Genomic DNA, 20,102 nt, shown 5'->3' on the forward strand with positions numbered 1-20,102 from the left:
ATCATTTCTTATCGTAGTCAAATGTACTTCCGTTATTGCAAATTAAAGCGCCACGATAGACTAAGTTTTCACTAAACGGGCAAAGAGTTATCAGTAAACTAATTCAAAATATGAAAACATTAAAATAATTAAATACGCTGGTTCTCTGAAAACCATTTTTCTTCAAGGTCATCTCTAAATTGTCAGTTAGGTTAATTGAACAAGGCAAAACAAACAAGAGCCTAAGAAGAGGAACAACAAGAGCCTATTTGCCTAAGAAGAGGGATGTCTTCGTGGAGGACTTTCTAAGAAAATTTGACTCATATTCACATTATGTATAAAAATACCACAAAAGCTCGTTAGCCTGGTCTCGAACCCGAGACGAACTATCAATATTTAGGGGCTGTCAAGCTCACGACGGCTGGTGAGGCTTCAAATTTATCAAACTGTACTAAAACGTCTCTTATTATTTTTTTATTTAATTTACTAAATTTTAAAGCTAGATTATGTAAATGATTAATGTTTTAAATTGGTGCAATTGAGGAAAAAAAATTAAAATTTTCCTTTGGCTGAAATCCTTAGGCTTATTTAAAAGAATTTACTTAAATACGTTTTTGAATTCATTCCAGAGAATGCAGTTTGAATAAGTGATTACTCTTACTTTTAGAATGCTTATTTAATTTTTAAAATATTGTGATTGTGACTAAATTAGAAAACTGTATTAGATATGAAGTAGAGTTAAAATTCATTATTAGGTTACTTACTGGCTGTAACATATAAGCAAGTTGCATTATACTTTTATTTAACTTATGCATTATTAATTTTTGTGAGCAATTTTTAATACCTATTTAGTGTTTGTAAAATAAAGATCAGAAGTAATAGCTTTGAAACATATTTTCGACGCGTCCATTTTATATATTATACTAGGAAATACAGTTTACACTGCATTTGTCAAAAGCCAAGAAAGAGCATCAAACGGTCTTAACTCGAATGTGTCAAAACTACATTATTTCGATCTGTCTTAGCTTGAATTGTTCAGATAAATCTAAACAATTTTTAATAACATGTCTCTGAAATTTTAGCACTTTTTGATACCCTTTAATGGTGTAACTAAACACAGAGAGTCAGTCGGGTGCATCGATGCAGGAACGTGAGAAATGTGCAGTGCCCTCACCAGGATTCGAACTCCGGATCTCCGGAATACGCATCGAGCATGCTTTCAGTTACGTTACGAAGGCATGCGGAAAGGACAGAAAAAGTAATTATATATTCGCTCTTTTAAAGGGTGTCTGATGAAAGGACCCAATCGCCAAATCCTGGTGGTGAAGGATTATCGTCACCTTACGTTTTCAATTCAGGCTCTACCTTTTCAGTTCGGGCCCCACTGTAGAGCCTTGTAGAATATTTTTTTATGTCAATGATCTAAAGAGATCCACCATGCCATCCCCGGGATTCGAACTTCGGACCTTTTATATACGCGTCCAGTTACACCACGAAGGTATACGGAAAGCAAGGAGATACCTTATACATATCTCAAATACTAGTTACATAACTAGAATTTTTCTGGACACATTTCCTATGGGAAATCCACGAACTGTTTATAATGAAGAAAGTACTACTTCCTACGCATAAATTTAACAAAGGTTTCCTGTCGTAGCTGCGATGAAAATAACGAAATGCGATTTAAATCAACACTGAATTTTATTAAAATATTATATGAATAGAAGAAAATTAAGTTGTCACTTTTGCTAATAAGATTCATTTCTCCATCAAAATGAACAAGATATGAATTGAATTATATTGTTACTGTAGTTATATTCACAAGAAATTTCTTGTAAAATGTCTGCAGTGTTACACATTTTCATAGTAATATTATATTAAATATTTTTAAAAATAATTCATGAAAAATATTGCTAAAATTTTAGCCATCATATAATAAAAACTATTACATAAAATTTTTCCAAAAAGCATTCTTTACTTTTAATATATTTATCAGATTCTCGCCAAAAAATTTATTTACTTTGCTAAGGTTAAATTCTAAACGGTTATGTACAAAGTAATCACGTAACAAGGATCTATACAAATTACAGCTACACACTACTTTATAATGTTGACGTTTCTTAATCATGCAACATAATTGTAATATTCGTAAATGCTCACTTAATTTGCGTATTTATAAAATGCATTATATAATTTCGGGAAAAATGAGAAAGTAGAGGACAGCAATTCTGAAAATGTGATGATTGTAATGATTAATAAAGTTGAAATAAAACTTTATAAAATGAATAAAAATGTCTTCATTTATGTTTCCTTCCGTAATTATTTATATAAATCTGCCACCATTTATATAAATCTGAACTTGAAATTGTAATAATTATTTAAATTGATATAAAACTTACAAAGTGAATAACAGTAATATCTCCATTAATGTTTCGTTGAGTAATTGTCATTACATAAATCACCAATTAAATAAATATCTTCCATTGCACTATGATGTTGCGTGACCCCAACTTGTCAGCAACGGTAGTAGTGACTGGTATGAACTGTAAATTATACAAACTCGTAAGAAGGGTTTAAATGCCTTTTTATTTCACTTTAGAAATCACAGTTGCGTTCACTTGACGCTCACAAACTATGCCGACCCGGCGGTTAAACCAAATAGAAAAGTACAACTAAAAATAAATGACAGGATGAATAAATAACGAAGTCATTATCTACGAGGCTCTATAATCGTAACTAACTTAACCGCGTTCTATTCTTAAATTTTCTACCTAGCAACCTTCACGCTCGCGATTCAAGAAGCACACTTACAATCTCGTTTCCCTTCTATTTAACTCAACTTACTTCTGCTAAAATTTGAATACTCTGCGCGTTCTACTAAAATTTACATACTCTAGCATTGGCAATTCTAGGGGAAAGTAAAGGCTTGACAGGAAAGATAGCTTAAACTTAAAATAAATGTTAGTTAAAATAAATATAAACCCTACAGCACCATTCTCGAAAAATATAATAGCCGTTTAAAATATTTCTTAAATAATTCACAAGGAAAGAAGATATAAATTTGTTTGAAAAAGAGGTCGAGGTTAAGCAGTTCTTGAACGCCACTGTCACAGACCTATGGTTCAGCTCTATAAAAATGAATCAAGCAAGCTAGGTTTTCAAACTGCGATAGATCGGTCCATCAATGGAATAGTGAATAAAATCACCAAATGGTGGTAGCTCGACAGGGTTCGAAACTTGCCGAGCGAGCCGGCAACATGGGTTGCATATTTCGAGTTTTTCTCAATATGCAGAGTGAATATGATCCAATTTCTTTTAGAAAATCTTCACGAAAGCATCTCTCCTCTTAGGCAGAAGGCTTTAAGACACTCTGCCATAATACAAATAATCACAACTCAGACTGCAATAATTTTGCTAACGGTGACCTTTCAATAAAAACATATGAAATTTAAACTTTTATATGCTTCTTGCAGGAACAAAATGCCAGTGAGTGAGGTTCAGTAGTGTTTTCATCTACTGAAAGTAAGTGACACATATATACGCTCTTTTGTAGGACGATTAAACAAGCCGGATACCTAATATAAAACTTTGAGAGTATATATTGTTGAAGATAATTAAATGCGTTAAGGATCTAAATGCAAATTTCTAAACAATAGCTTTCGAGACAGATAAACATTTCAAATTATTACTCATATAGTTTGAATTGTTATTGCCTCTAATTCAAAATTTTGTTTTTTATGGAATTCATTTTTACACAATCCCTAAATTGAACATTTTGTATTACATAAAGATACCCAATTCAATCATGTAAGTAAGACGAAAATTGTTTAAGTTTTTATAACACCCAACTTTGAAAATACAAAAAAATTTTATGAAATGGTTTTAAAAGTATAAGGAATAAAATACTATTTGAAGCTTTCTTCGGAGATTTCTGTGTAAAAATTTTAATTTATATATTTTTACTAAATGCTGTTCCTTGGCAAATATAATTATTAACCCCGTTAATTGATACCTTATTTGAGGTTTACTTCATTTGGAATCATCAATATATAACCAACTGATTATGAGATTTATTCGAGCAATTTTAAAATATCTTATTTAAAAACTCAAAAATAATTTAGGGAATTAATGATGTCAAAGTTGGGGCAGAATATTTGGCTGACTGATATTTAGATCAGAGGTTCTCAATCTTTTATGCTCTATGCACCCTTTTCACTACTGCTAGACAATCATTCTCCACCCCATTTCCGAACTCGAAAAATACATATACATATATTTATATTTAATTTTTAAAGCGTTTTATAAATTATACAAGAAAATGTTAATAAATGCCAAAACTTGAATAAAAGTAGTATTTTATATTCATGAAATAAAACTAGTAAATACTTAACAAGTAAATAAAAGGCTGACCACATCCCCCCTGAAACTATGAAATTTGCCCCCCCCCAGTTGAAAACCCCTGATCTAGACATTAGAAAAACACAAAACGTTAGGATGTTTGAAACAGCTATTCTTTTAGTTTATTATTTTTTAGGCTGCAGAGCGTGTGTTTACAAGATGCTACTAGAAAGACCACAAATTTGGCATCTTCCCAGCAAAAATAAAATGAGTAAGAAAGTCTGTTTCGTCTTTGCCAAGCATTAAACTATGAGATGTTCCGCTTTAAAACAAATTCTGCTATTCCAAGAGGATTTATTTATCATTTCAACTTTCATTTTCAATGATTTGCTACTTATGTCCTTATCTGCAGCATTGAACGCATCCATTGAAATTCATGAATTCAGATTTATTCCTATAAAGCAGAATTCTGTTCACGGGATCTCCAGTTCTCTTTGGGATGTTTTTTATTGCCAAGAGGGATTTAATATTTTCGAAAATGTTACGAGGATTTAATATTAACATGAAGAAGAAGACGACTAGAGAATATCATTATTATCCAAAGCCGTCTAATATTAAGAGTATGCGATATTTTGGGTTCCACGTATTTTAAATTTCCTCTCGAGTTTGCACACAAACATTTAGTTTTGAAGTAGAAAGCATCTAGACCAAGTGAAATATCTGAAATATACTTTTTAAGTACAATTAATCTCTGAATTTACTAACATAACATCTGAATATTCTGGGCCCCATGCGAATATTTACATATCATGATATTCAAATTTAGATTATTGCATCTTGTTTGAAATGATTAAAATTGTCAAATACAGCAATTCTACTTCTTTAGCCCTTTCTTGCTTAGATGAAACAACGGCTGAATCATTTAGGGGAAAACTGAATAAGTTTTTCCAAAATGAGCGAATACTTCTACGGTAGGGAATGATAAAAAATCAGCTTTAAATTTGCCCTTATTACGATGGTAAAATATACAAAACATTTAAGACAATTTAAAGAAACTTTGCAGCGATCACCAAAATTTTAATTGCAAAAATAGGACTGATTAAAATACAACTGAATTCTTATCATAATAACAACTCTTCAAATTCTTTAAAAAGTCTGCTCAATTTAATTTTTATTTGTAATTCATTTAGCGGTAATGATTAGGTCAATAAATAAGTTCTTTTAAAAAAGTATTGCCCTATTAGCGCTTATTACGATTTTGGAATAGGAAACTTGAAAAATCAACTTATGCATTGACCGGGATTTGAACCAAAGGATATTACAATGTTTGCTGGACGTGTTACCACTTACACAACAGCAGTTACGGAAAATGCGCTAATTCTTTACATTTACTCACACTTAAAAGACGACGGGGGAGAGACCTAGAATTTAATCAAATTTTCATCCATCATATTTCAGTTGGCGTCATTAAAAGGACATAAGATATTTCGAAGTGACAAAAATGAGAAATAAATTATGCCCTAGTCAAGATCGAATCAAGGTTCTCCCAACTGCTGGCTGGACTTGTTACCCCTTGAAGTGCACGCTGAAGGGAATTGAAAATTCCTAATAAATGGAATATTTAATAAAAATTTTATTTAATGGAACATTTTAACAAGATAGCTCCGTATGTAGTATATTAAAAAGTCTGAATGAATTTTTTTGACTTTCTGGATATAATTACGTGAGAAAAATAACGCGACGAATAAAATATTAAACTGAACTTTTGTCTGGCAAACTACCAAAAGATCTGTCGGAAAACATATTCTTAACTATGATGACTTAGCATGAACTAGTTCGCTTAGCAAATTTAAATCTGAATGCATGCTCATTCCTCGAAAGTTTTGTCTAAGCAGAGGAATAACGTTAACCATTGGAAGGTAAAGATCAAATCAGTGCCTAATCGTAAATTTTATAACTCTCGTTCTTCAAACTAGTGTTTACAGCCATGCAACACAGAATAGAATTTAGAGACAACGTAATGCATCCGAACTATTACGTATTACAACCTAGGGCTGTTTCATTCGAAAACTCTTTCGAACCAACATTTTTTTTCTCAAGTGTCGCACAGTACAGAACATTTAAAAACTACATTTTAAAAAAGAGATCTTAGATCGTTAAAAACGTAAATTTACGTTGACTAGGCTTCATGGATATAAAAAGTAAGAATTAGATTTCATTTAAAGTATCATCTATAAGTAGTAAATCTGCAATTTTAAATGCTTAGTTAATTTTTGCTTTTTCTAATTTCCCAGTAATTAACTTTAAACTGAATTGTAAGGGGAAAAAATCTAAATGAACTCAAGATAACGATTTCAGAATGAGGTAAATTTATTATTACTTTTTTCGGGAAAATATACATTCTAAATAAATGAATATCCAAACAAAATAGAACTCGTTAACCTAATTTTCGCGTTATCCAATGCAATTATGTAAGCGTGATATTCTACAGTAAACCTTTGCCGAACTCGGGAGTTACGTTATTAACGAACTGTACACACAGCAAAATCGCGTTTCGCAAAGTTAACTTTCTGTGGAAAAAATGGGTTATATGTAGCTCTGATTGAGAAAATATGTATAATTTGTATAAAAATCTAAATAGTATTGTAACAATTAGAAGGAAAAAATTAAATGAATGTTAACTGAAAGTATTTCTATTATTACTTAATAAACAGGTTCATCTAGCAACAACAACAACAACAACAACAAAAAAAAAAAAAAAAAAAAAAAAAAGGGGGGGCAGTTTTATATCTGTTCTTACTGCGCCGATTGACGAAATTACACTCGCATTTATCATGTCTCGAAAGCGCAGTTTAGGGTATGTATTAGAATTATATATACCACTGTTGTAACATAGGTATTTTGACACAAAATCGGACTTCTTCTGAAAGGATATCCCTATTTTTGTGACCTCTTACAGCATTTTTTTTCCCTTCCAGAACACAGAGAAAAATGAAGATGAAGACAAAAGTACAGTAATCTGCCGTATTTTTCATTATCTCAATAGTTTAAGCAAGATGAATTTAAACGGTCGTAATTTTTCAATAAAACTTTCTGCTGAAATTTTGGAAAAAATTTGAAAAATACAAAACTGTTTCATGCCAAGACATTCATAAAGTTTGTTATATCCAATTTTCATGCATTTGGGAGTTTGCTTCAGCCGTATAAAATAACAGTAAAATTATGAGAAACTGGGCAGGACCAAAAATCTGTTAATTGAAAGTTCGCTTAAAGCCGGGATCTCTACAGCAGGGTTTGACGGTATATGTTTCTGAAATTTTGCAACTTTAGTTAAAGGCACTAGTAGCTTCTAATGCTTTATGGCAAAATATTTTGCTTAAAAGGTTTGACTTAGTTTGAGAACAAGATAAAATTAAATCACTGATTAAAGTTGCTACTCGTAAAAGCTAAAATTGAAAATCAACCCCTCCCCCCCCCAAAAAAAAAGAAGCCTAAAAGGGTTCACATTTTGAAGGGGGCCAAAAACGGCTTCCTTAAAGTTTAATATGGGTTATCAGAAGAGATTATCAATTGATACAAAAAACAAAATAAATAAATAAAAAATAAAAATAAATCTGAAAGTTTTCAGATTTTAAATTACGTCCATAGGGGCGTTTTTTTAATGTTTTGTGTGGTACCTTTATTTAGTAAATATCATGTTCTTTGCACTTAAACCATAAACTTCAGTTCAATAGCAATGTCGCAAAATAATTTTAAAATGAGTCTATCTTTAGAATTTCCAATACACAGTTCCGCGCGCTGGAGATAAAAAGGCTACCTCCCTTAGAGTGTTGCCATTGCTCGCTTGTAAATCCTTGAATTTGTTAATCAAAAATTCTTTAAAGTTTTACAAAAAATATGAAATCGATCATAAAACAAATTCCAAATTTCAAATTTGGTCTTCCAAATATTCCCATATTCGTAGGAGGATTATGTCATTAAAAATTCGATGGCTCTATATACCGTTGTTTTATCACAATGCGAGAAATATACATACATTTATGCAGATTTTTCATTATTTAATTGCTTCAAATACAACGTAGGACTCTAACATTTGGTGGCAACAGTTTGAAAAGTGATACGAATATTTATAGTGATTCAACTCAAAATCGCAAAACAAAAACAATAGTCCTTTAGGGACAAAGCCCCTTTGGACTAAAAAAAAATCTGTAATGTAATTCTGTAAAAATAGTTAAAGTTTTTAATTAGATATATCATGCATTAAATACATTTTTATTTAAATCAATCGGATTAAAAAGTAAAAAAAAATTTTCTTAAAAACTGCATATATTGCTTTTAAATATTTTAGTTTGTTAATTGATAACAGAAAGATTCAATATACAGCAATAATATGCGTTTATTAAATATACGTTTTTCCGAATGGCAATAAATGGATTGCGTTGTTTTACTTTTCGTTTGGGGTGAATGAATGTGGATGAACGTCGAATGAAAAGTGAAACAACGCATTCATAGTGGACACGCAAAATCGCATTTCGTGACTATTAGCTTTTCGAGCGAAAAAAGTAAAATAATAAAAAAACCTGAAAGCTTTCAGATTTTATATTACGCCCAAAGGGACTTCTTTTTTATTTACACACATACGTACACTTTTTGAGATCATTTGGTCTAACGCCCCCTTGGGCTAAAAATACTTAAAAAAATGCATTCCGATAGACAATCTCGAGCATTGGAGATAAAAATGTTTCATTTAGTGCAGTGTTGCCACTGCTCGCTTTGAAACTGTTGAGCTTTTTAATCGAAAATTCGTTAAAGTTTTATAAAATATGAAATAGATAATAAAACAAATTTGAAATTCAAAATTCGGGTTTCCAAGTGCCCATATTCAGGTGGAAGACTACTTTACTCAAAATTTGATAGTTATAGGAATGACTGGTTTTCACAGTGTGAGAAACATACATATATTCATGCAGATTCTTCATTATTTAATTTCTTTAAATGTAATACAGGGCGATAATATTTGATGGCAACAATTTGAAAAGCAATTCGCATTAAGTGATTTGACGCACAATGCCATTTCGAGACTAAGAGCCCTTCCGGGCTAACGTCTCTTTGGACTAAAAATAAATAAAAAAATAAAATGCGGTTGCTAGATCAGATAAGATTCGTAGTCTTCGACCATGCATTTTGATTGCTGGGAGCTAAATATAGACTCCGGTTAAGTTTTGAGCCAACTTCGTGTTAATTGATCTGTGAAGCCTTTGGCTACTACGTTATTTAAGTTAGATTTTGCAATTGACTTGCTGTCACTTTAAGATATCTCGCTAAAAATGTTTGGCTGAGTTGTAAGCACAAATTATGTCTTCTATTCCTATTTAGTTCTAATTAAAGAGTCTTTTATATCCTTCTCAAGTTTTAGTTGTTATTTGGCAATAATTCGCTCCCAGTCTATCTAAAGATTGGTTACATTTTATGACACACAAAAAAAAAAAAAAAAAAAAAAAAAATTGCCAAACTTTTTAAGGTTACCAAACATATTTTTATATTCGTTCTGTTATTTCTTTAAAACTAGCCGCTTACGAGGCCAGACGCTTAACATAGTTACCGTAAAAACGAAAAAAATATGTAATGATTTCAGTGGGTCTAGCTAGCGTAATTTCATAAAAAAGTCGAGTATTTCTAATTAGACATCTCATGATTTTGAAACATTTTTATTTAAATCGATCACATAAAAACGTAAAAAAAATTAGCCTTAAGAAGTGTTTATTGGTTTTAAACCGCTTAGTTTATTACTCAGTACCTTTCCCTAAAAAATTAGTGTAATATGTATGTTAGGCTTTACAGAATGGCAAAACGCTGGTACGTGTAAAATAAGAGTATTTTAATCCGGCCGTGGTAACACATTGCTTTCACAGAGCCAAGTATGCTAGTTAAAATTGAAAGATAAATATCTCACATTTATCCTAATGGAAACAGTCTCGCGTGCTAGAGATAAAACATGTTTTGTTTTAAACAGTGCTGTTACTGGTCGCTTTCAGATCGCTAAGTTGGTTAACCAAAAGTTCAGTTAATTTGTACAAAATATGAAATAAATAGTAAAACATATTCCAAATTCAACATTCGTGCTTTCAGGCGAGCATGTTTGGGTGGAGAACTACTTTATTAAAGACGTGATGGATTTTTTCCGTCATTTTTTTCACAATGCCAAGAAAATATATGCAGATTCTTTAATATTTAATTTCTTTAAAAATACTGCAGGACGAGAACATTTAGTGACAGTAATTTTGAAAGTGATACGCCGTTTATAGTGAACGAGCGCAAAATCTCATTTCAAACCTAATAGCTTTTTTGAACTTAAAAAATATGTTCCCCGTTACTTGTAGGTTTCAGTTATGAATAGTTTACAAGCAAATAAATAAATTTACATCTATTTAAAGTTTCAGTTTCACTATTCTTTTCTTTGCCTAACATTTAACATAGGAATCACTAATTTTAACCTGTACAGAAGTTCATAATGCGTGGTTGCTAAATTTTGGATCAACATAGCTTCAGCGTTCTATTTGCAATGGCTACGTTATTGCATTCTGGTAAAGATCGACGGAGAGATAGAAAGAACGGACAAGAAAAAATAACTTACTAACTAAATAAACATTTCAAGCTAGTAACTCGCAAGAAGTCGACCCAAAGTAAGTTTAAATACGTATTGTTCTATTCCTTTATATGTTATTTAAATCGTTAAGGCATGAATAAGCTTAGATGCGACATTGTTCCTTATAAAGTGCCAAAGATTTCAGTATTCGTAGTTTCTAATTTTAAACTGCCATTGATCTGAGTTTTTTGGATGAATCTTTTTTTCGAGTTTCCATTTATTCCAAATGGCTATAGTCCATTGTCTCGAATAATGTGGCTTCCGTCGCCCTTCCAACAGCTTTTTAATACTGCAGTTGGAGAAACCTTGAATTTCACTAGTAGTTAGTTTTTAAACTTTTCATTATTGACTTTCCAGCCGATAATACTTCTCTGTGAACATGATGTTCATTTCGATAAGTTTCTAGTAATTTGTCAAAGTTGAAAAAAATTGCGAACAAATCACTTTATTATTATCAGCGGTAAGAAAATATAATACTATCATTCATTTCCTAGCTATTTTTGTATAGCCCGAGAGGAAAATTCTGGACCATTGGAGCATGTTCATAAACGTAAAAATGATGATCGATTGGTAAAATATTTCAGTAAAAGAAAAACTAATTCTCAGAAAAGGCTGTATAATATTCATTACAAGCTGAACACCAAGCGAGAAAAGTTTTAGTCAGTAATACATCACGTTGTCTATGACCTAAAAATGTTACAGACGAAATCTGAAAGAAGAGTAATTCTACAAATTTATCGTTATAATTATGCACTGATTTAAATATCTTCAATCCCAGAACGCATAGTAACAAAAAAAGCTAAACATGTCAAAATTTTAAATTGGACACATCTCTTATTTAATTGTTTCTTGGTAATTAGATATTCAGGTTATATACAAACGAAGTACCAAAGCGCTAAAATCACTCATCATCATATACTATTTTCTTCGCCTGTAGCAAATAAAGGGTGTGAATTAAAATCGCAAATGGTTTGTCGAGTACTTCGATTGCAACTTTTCTCAGTTAGTAATCGAGGTTTTCTTAAATACGAAATAAATAAATGAAAGATTTACAGATGTCCTCTGCTCTACGAACGTTTGCTTTTATAAATTTCGATTTTACGAAAGATTTAAATTACTACATTTTTCAGTGAATGAAAGAAATTAAAAACGTATTTTCAGTTTTACACCCACAAAATAAATAAATAAGCAAAAATTTAAAAAATAATAATAATCTGAAAGCTTTCAGTTTTTATATTACTCCCAAACTCTGGGTATTATGCAGGCTTCATATTATTTTATTCATGACACTACCAAAGAACTACATGACGTGAAAGCAAATGTCTCTTCGAGGAGAGTACTTGCTAAGGAAGGATGATTTACGATCTACGTTATTTTATCTTAATTTGAAAATCGGAAGCTATAACCCTGACGAAATTACCGGTATTAGCGAAAGCCAGTAATAACGCGTTTTCTAATATCAATAATTTTAGAAACAGCCGGGACAATATGTTTTATATTTAATTCTTTAAAAATTTTATGCTTTCTTCTTTATTAAATTTGATACTGCCTTGCAATGTTTGATACTATTATTTCTTTGTACACATATTTTCAGATGAACTAGAAACGACAGGAAATGAAATGAAATGGCCGCTTTACTTAATTTCTCTACCAGTAATTGTAGCTAATCATTGAATGTAAATGAAAGCAATTATACATTTCAGAGGGAAATTATGGATGGATATGTATGTAACAGACTCAAAATTCGAAATATACGTTTTTTCAACAGCTCATTTTATAGCGAATAATGCAGCAAAGGAAGTTTTATACGAAAAATCAAGCAAATCTGATAAAATGGTATCTTACATTTTTATGAATCTCTGTTTAATCTTTTGATGAAATTGCAGCTTGCGTGTTAGGTTTGCTGAAACAAACTCTAACAAAATACAATCTTCCAAGCTCAGTTCGCTGACTGCCTGTTAGAGCGAAGTTGAGCTACTATGAACCTCAGCATGATTTCTGATACTGGAAACTGCAGTAAAAAATATAATTTAGGAAACAGTGTACAAAATGCTGTGTAAACCGCATCCCTTTTGAAAATAAATAAATTCCACTAATTCATCTCTTAAATCAAGTGGAAAATTCATTCCTTAACCCCTTTCATGTAATTAGGGGAAACCATGTAATAAAAAATAATTTTAAAGGAAGTTGATCGTGGGAAGGCAATAAAATAAATCGATTCACTTACATTCAGACAATTTCCCTGCTTTTTATGACACTTTATTGCATCAAATATAAAACGAGAAACACCATTCTGACCAAGAAGATGGCTACAAAGCTTAATTAACAGAAATCAAACAGGCCAGTCATATGCTCCAAGAATGAAAGCATATCAAGAGTATAATAAATTATCGCAAATTGTTCTGATGGTTTTTTTTATTTAGATATGATTTTTTATAGCTGTGTAAGGATTTTAAGTTTTACTAACGTTTATTTTATTTTAAAACTGTACTGTCCTCTCTTATTTTCCACTTCCGGCCAGAATAAACTCGTGAATATGTTTATGCAAATTGTACTTGCTGACGCTTAAGTATTTATGTTGTGGCTTTTTGCCGAGAGCAGAGTTAGATGGGGAGAGACTGAGCTTTCAGCTGCTGTCCGCCTTTAAGGCCAGAGGTTTTAGTCCTCTTGAAAGCTAAAGACGCATTGTAGTTTTCCACAGTTTGCGTACTACATACGTAATAATTTAAAAGGACAGCATCTGAGGATGTTTTGTAGCTTTTTATAGGATCTGGAATTATAACAGCCTTGTACAGAATAACTTCTGTATATCATGCCCATCACAATTGGGTATAAGTTTCTGTTTTCTAGTAGATTAACTATTTTAAGCATTGTGAACTATTACAGCCAATTCAACTTAGAGCGGATTTATTTTATTAGCTGGCAAATTGGAATATACTAACTGTAATGAAAAATTGGTTGCAGTATTTGAAACATGTGCATTTATATAGAATGATGGATTGATAACTATACTAACTGTAATGAAAAATTAGTTGCAGCATTTGAAACATGTGCATTTATATGGTATAATTGATTGCTATATAATATGTACTGAATAATTTTTGGTATTTCATGTTTGTTACAATTGGGAATTGGTTCCTGTTTTTCTGTAGATGTTTTTAATTATTTGAAGAAATTGGGCACTATTATAGCCATTTTACAAGAATGATTAGCTATATTTGAATATGTGTTCTTATGTTGTAGGAATACCTGTCACTTTGTATAGATTGAAATTGTTTATTTGTGCTATTTATAATTGTATAATAGAAATTTATTATTTTAACTGCCGTGAAAAAAATTAGTTGCAGATTTTTTTTAAACATGTACATTTGTAGTACGTTTGATTGGTAAATATTCTAACTGTAATAAAAAATTAGTTGCAGCATTTGAAACATGTGTATTTTTATGGTATGATGATTGGTATATAATATGTGCTGAATAATTATGTATTTTATGTCTATTTTAATTGGGAATTAGTTTCTGTTTTTCATTAGACGTTTTATTTTAGAATATGTGCTTTATATTGTTGGAATACCAGTCAATTTGTATTGACTGGAACTGTTTAACAAATCTGTAGTTTTGCACAATTTAGAATTGTATTGAAAAATTTAAGAATTAGTTTCCTTCTTTTTTTATCATCTGGGAGCCAAGTCACTATTCACAAAACATTTTCTTCTGTGGATAATAGTAAAATAGTGTGCATATTACAATGAAATTCCCAATTGCAATTTCGTGATTGCCTTGTGGATAATTGCGACACAGTGTGCAAATTGCTATGGAAGCACATAATGAAGTGTGCAAACTGTTAAGGACACGAAGTTATGATGTATCGAAGTGCACAAGTAGTATTTACTTGAACGATGAACTTAACAAAAGTGAACATAGAATAGCCTACACAACATCATATACTTTGGGCTATGGAACTATCAACTGCCTGAACTGATGTGACTGGCTTACTCTCTGGATAACTGCAAAAATAATACGGACACACATCATTAGGTGTGTAACTGATAAGAACATGAAGTTATGACGTATTGAAGAAGACATAGGTTTAAAAACTGGTTAATATATAAGTTCCACTCTCCATAACATAGATCCTATCCATGACAATGTAATTATTAATTGATCGTATATTTATTTTCATACGGATTATTATGTAACAATTATTGTATAGATGACATTGTCAATTTAGCATTGTTATATTACTATCATTGATTCAGTGAATGCCGCTGGCGGTGGATGGTAGATTCTTTTCCGTCGCATGGACATATAACTCTGATTGGTGTGGAACCTTAGGTCGGAGGTCCATGCGACTGCGTATCAGTCTTAGCGTTAGTCATTTGTGTAAAGTTTTGAAAGTTAACTCTTATTTTTAGTTAGTTAGTATTTCGCATATTTTTACGTTTAGATCACAAGTGGTTGATCTTTGTATCACGAAGTGCGGGAGCGCCTGTAATATCGTGGAAAATAAAAGGTAATTAAACCCTTCTCATCTTGTCGTCTCTCCATTGGACATAGTTTGTAGTCAAACTCACTGTCTAGTCAGGACACGTCATGATCGCCAAGCAGATTAGGAGAAGTCCTGATAGCTGTACTTCTTGATATGTTTAAAGTTTGTTAATTAAGTTAATGATTTTCTAAGTTTTCTTAGCTAATTAATTTGGTGCTTCTTGTATTGATTCAACAGAAATAAGTCCCTCCCTTGCCTGACCTTTATCTTACACCCCACTTGTCTCACTCTAGCTATTGCTGCTTACAACATTATTATTAATTTTTTCACATTCTGTTGGATAACTCTCCCACAAATGTGCATAGCACCTTAAGTGCCCTCTGAATGAGTAGAAATAGAAATAAAACCCATATCTCATAACGTGATAACAATTCGGTTTATAAAATATTACAAGAGAGGTCATACGTCTTAATATCTAGCAGTGATGAATATTCACTACTGTAAAGTACGTAGTTACTAAATCAAAGTTTCCACGTACAATTTTTAATTAATATTTATTCTGCAATTATACTGATTATAAATGTTAAAAAGCTGTTGTGCGATGCCGTGAAGCACTCTATAAACAATGCAAATACAAAAGATAGTAATGCAGATATAAAATTACAAAAGCGGAAACAAAATGCTTGATAACGAACAATGAAATATTTGCAGAAAACTGAAATACGCATACAAAAGTGGGAAAGAGACAAGTGATATGTGTACAGAATTATTCATGCAAATAAAATTTCTAGGATAATTCTTACTTATATTTAACCTACTACTATAGTGTAAAGAAAAGTTAATAATAAACCATGTGTATTTTAGATAATAATAAACTACTAGTGCAATTTAGACAATGAACAAATAAAAATTATTTTTACTAATTAAAAAATGATTTAGTATTTAAGATTTTATTATTGGTATTACATATTTCATGTAAAATCGGATTATTAATCTTTGTGTGAAAACAATGTTTAAAATAAACTGAAGTAATTAAATAAGAATTTCAGCCAAAGATGTAAAATTTTGGCACATCTGTGCTTTCAAAATTTAGTTTTCTTGCACCGTTATAATCTTAGGTCTGTCTTAAAACGTGAGATTTAAATTTCAAGCATTTATACTGTGATGAGTTTATTCATATACATATACATTGCTATTAAAATTCAGAGACACAGTATAATTGTATCTGTTAAGAAATAAAATATAAAATTTCTTCAGAAGCAATGGCAGTCTACATATTAAAAAGTGATAAAGATATATTTCTAAAGAGATAATGGCAGTCTGCATGATAAGTTATACAATATAAAATTTTACTTACTAAACTAGATTCATCTGGGGAGGAGAGGGTTAATAACAAGACAGTGACATTCACGACAGTGAAATCTGCAAGGAAAATAAAACACGTAAGAAATACTGTTATAAGTGATTTTACTCGCATAAGTTGTGAAAACCTAGAAAAGATTGTAATAATATGCGCTCTTTGAAATATATATCAAAAATTTATTCATTCGGGACTGAAGTTTATAGTCATAAAATTGAGTATGTTAACTAAATATGTGAATTAACAGTAAACGTTTTTCATAGTGAAATTTAATCCAAGCAGTACTTTTATTAAGGAAAAACTACTTTTTTCATGCGTCATGTTTTACTCATTGTTGATATGTTGGTTACCACCACACTTAACATTAAAAAAAAGCGACTTCTATTAATTGGAAAATTTTAAAGTATTTTTATAAATGCAAATGAATCTCTATTTATATAACATTATATACATAGCTTAAATAGGATACATTTTGCTGAGGGAACCATATTTCACCGAAGCGAAGAGGCTGTCGGAAACTGTCTGGAATTCCCAGCAGACTAACTGAACAGCAACCAATTCTATTTTAGTAAGTAAGCAAATAAGTAATTCATGATTATTAAGCCACATGTTTCTCAAAGAATGAATGATTTACTATTCTGCTATGCGATGTTGAATGTCTCTTTATTGAGGTTTTGTCAATATTTTGGACAGTTATTTAAATATAATATATCCAAATGCATTCCAATCTGATCTGTCTTCATAAGAGGTTCGGAGGCCTTTTTATTCAAAACGATATGGCCATATTCCTTGATATATCAATGAATTGTGTCCTCGAACCCTTTGTTAAAATGAGCCTGACGTTGATATTACAATCTGCTGATTACTCGTCATACTGAATATGTATATAATTATATAGCTTATATCTTTTTCTATGTTTATATTTTTCATTATAATTTCAATCAATAATTAAAGTATGATGAATGTCATATTTAATGAAAATTGCAGCGGTTGTCCTACCGACTGATTTTAAATAAATTTATTCTCTCGTTAATTGTATCAAGTTTGACATCACGTCTTGTTAATTTGCTAGTAAAAATAATCAGTTGTCCTTCCGCTATTCAAGTGATATGTAATTTTTACCTACCAAGCATACGCTGTATAATATTTGCATAAAAATCATCTGTACAATTAATTATATGTAACAAATTAGACACTGATTTTTCTATAACTGTTTTCAAATAATCGCGTTCATATAATTCTAAGATTTTCTTCATATCCAATATTCCAAAATATAAATTAATTAATGACTAATGAGGTAATTTCTATGTTACCTCTTTTATTCTTACTCCCAAATCCTATTATAGCCCAAATATTTTACATAGCTACTAATATGTATATAGTGTTTGTTGAAACACGGAATTCTCAAACCATAATGGTAAACTTAAACTGAGGATTTTGGATATTGTTAGTCATTAACGTTTTTCTTGAATGCGACGTTTTGAATCTAAAATATCTGATGTGAACAAAACATGATTTCTTTCTACAGCCTATTAAATTATACATATTTCTTTTTTCTGTATTTCATTTGAACTTATTTACCTTGAATTTCATTAAAGATATACTTCTCATTCGATAAATTCAGTTCTCACTTCGCGACAAGGCAAAAATACATAAAAATTTAAAGAACGTTTATTAAAAATTGTTAAATACAGAAAAACATAAATCACCAAATACAGTTAAAAACAGTGAAAAAACGATTTTTACGACTTAAATTAGGGTTTCTACGCAAAAATAAACAATTCGGCCAGGAAGACAGATATTTCGGTGCACAAAACTGAAAGTTTACTTTTGGTTCCACTCTGCAAAAGACACTGAAGTTGGTACACAAAGTAACTTAATTCACTATTCTACTAAGAGTTTCAAATGAAAAAAAAAAGGATCTGTTTAGGCTTAGTACCACCTAAGCGTTTAAATTGTTGATACTCAAAACAGAATAAAAACTTTAACCAGAACGTAAGAACAGCATCCTGCAATCATTTTTAAAGTAAAAAATGTACAATTTACCAGGATATAAGAATAAAAAGACTGAGCTCAGCGATCCGGGTAACAGAGTGAGTATACATATATATACATATATATATATATACGTTTTGTGCAGCCGATTGCAATCAAAAAAGGAAGGTGCACAACTACATATTATAGCGGTCCCCATGTACAAAGGTTCAGTATGTTACTCGTTTTTGAGTAAGATATGAGGGATACATACGTACGTACGTACATTCTTCACGACAAAGTCTGTTCTAAATTTATTTTACTATCCGTTTTTGAAAAAATAATCTTTTATTCTGTCCACACTTACGTACAGATATCACGAAAAAACATTCTTCAAATGGATTCGAGAGAGGTTAAAATAGATTTTCATTAAAATATGAGACCGAAAATTTTTTGTGATTACAATACTTCCTTTACTTCATAGAAGGAAATAAAAATAATCTGATGTTGCCAACACATGACCTCCTCCCAAAAATAAAAAGCTTCAAGTGAAGTTTCGTTTCCGGTTGGTCGTTTGTAGATAAAACCCAGTTTGTTGTTCCAATAAATAAGAAGTCTGTAATCCGAAATTTCGTATTATATTGCATTAGGTATAGACGGCCATGCGTAAAGACTGGTACTTCTAAGTATATATCAACGTAATCAAATATTTATCCATTTATTTCTTTTTATAAAAATTGTATTGTATTGGGCCGTTAAATAGCATATAATTTAATTGGTTTTTAATCAAGTAAAATTTAGTGTTTATTAATACATCTAAAATAAATACTTTGTACAAATACCATAATTTAATTTTCTTCGTTATTTTTACCCTGGTGGTCAATTCCTAAAGACGGATCACAAAGTCCTATATAGCTCGTAAAACAGTAAGTGTAGTTGGATGCCAAGTGAAATAAAATAATGTCAGAATGCTAGGACATAACAATAATGGTAATTTTTTGTGCTCTGAAATCCGAAAAACTTTGAAAGGTGTTCAAGGAAAAGTTCAGCTGAAACTAGTTCTTTTTTGTTTTAAATTATATGATTATACAAGATTTAGGTATTATAAATATCGCGTTCTTCACAGGAAAAGAATCTCAAATTTTAAAGAATCATTATTTCGTTGCTTAGAGATTTATGCCGAGGATGACTCATCTGGTCCTTTACATATGGTTAAATATTTTTATCTTGCTTGAGATCAGATAATGTAATACATCGTCTGAAGTTACTAAAGATGAATATAGTAAATGAGAAATTTCTCTACTTCCTTACGAAGA

General features: G+C 30.8%; 1 protein-coding gene across 2 annotated transcripts in view; it reads right to left on the minus strand.

Annotated features, from left to right (window-relative positions):
* Window positions 1–20,102, minus strand: part of LOC118192929 (glutamate-gated chloride channel-like) — a 197,440-nt gene that overhangs the window by 32,263 nt on the left and 145,075 nt on the right. For both annotated transcript variants that reach the window (XM_035363944.2, XM_085817373.1), the window contains exon 4: window positions 16,810–16,874. In XM_035363944.2, the coding sequence (XP_035219835.1) occupies window positions 16,810–16,874 (65 nt within the window). The remainder of the gene's footprint in view (window positions 1–16,809; window positions 16,875–20,102) is intronic.

Source organism: Stegodyphus dumicola, chromosome 5, assembly GCF_044657685.1.
Source record: "Stegodyphus dumicola isolate Sdum_Otavi_A_Nest chromosome 5, ASM4465768v1".
NCBI lineage: Eukaryota > Metazoa > Arthropoda > Arachnida > Araneae > Eresidae > Stegodyphus > Stegodyphus dumicola.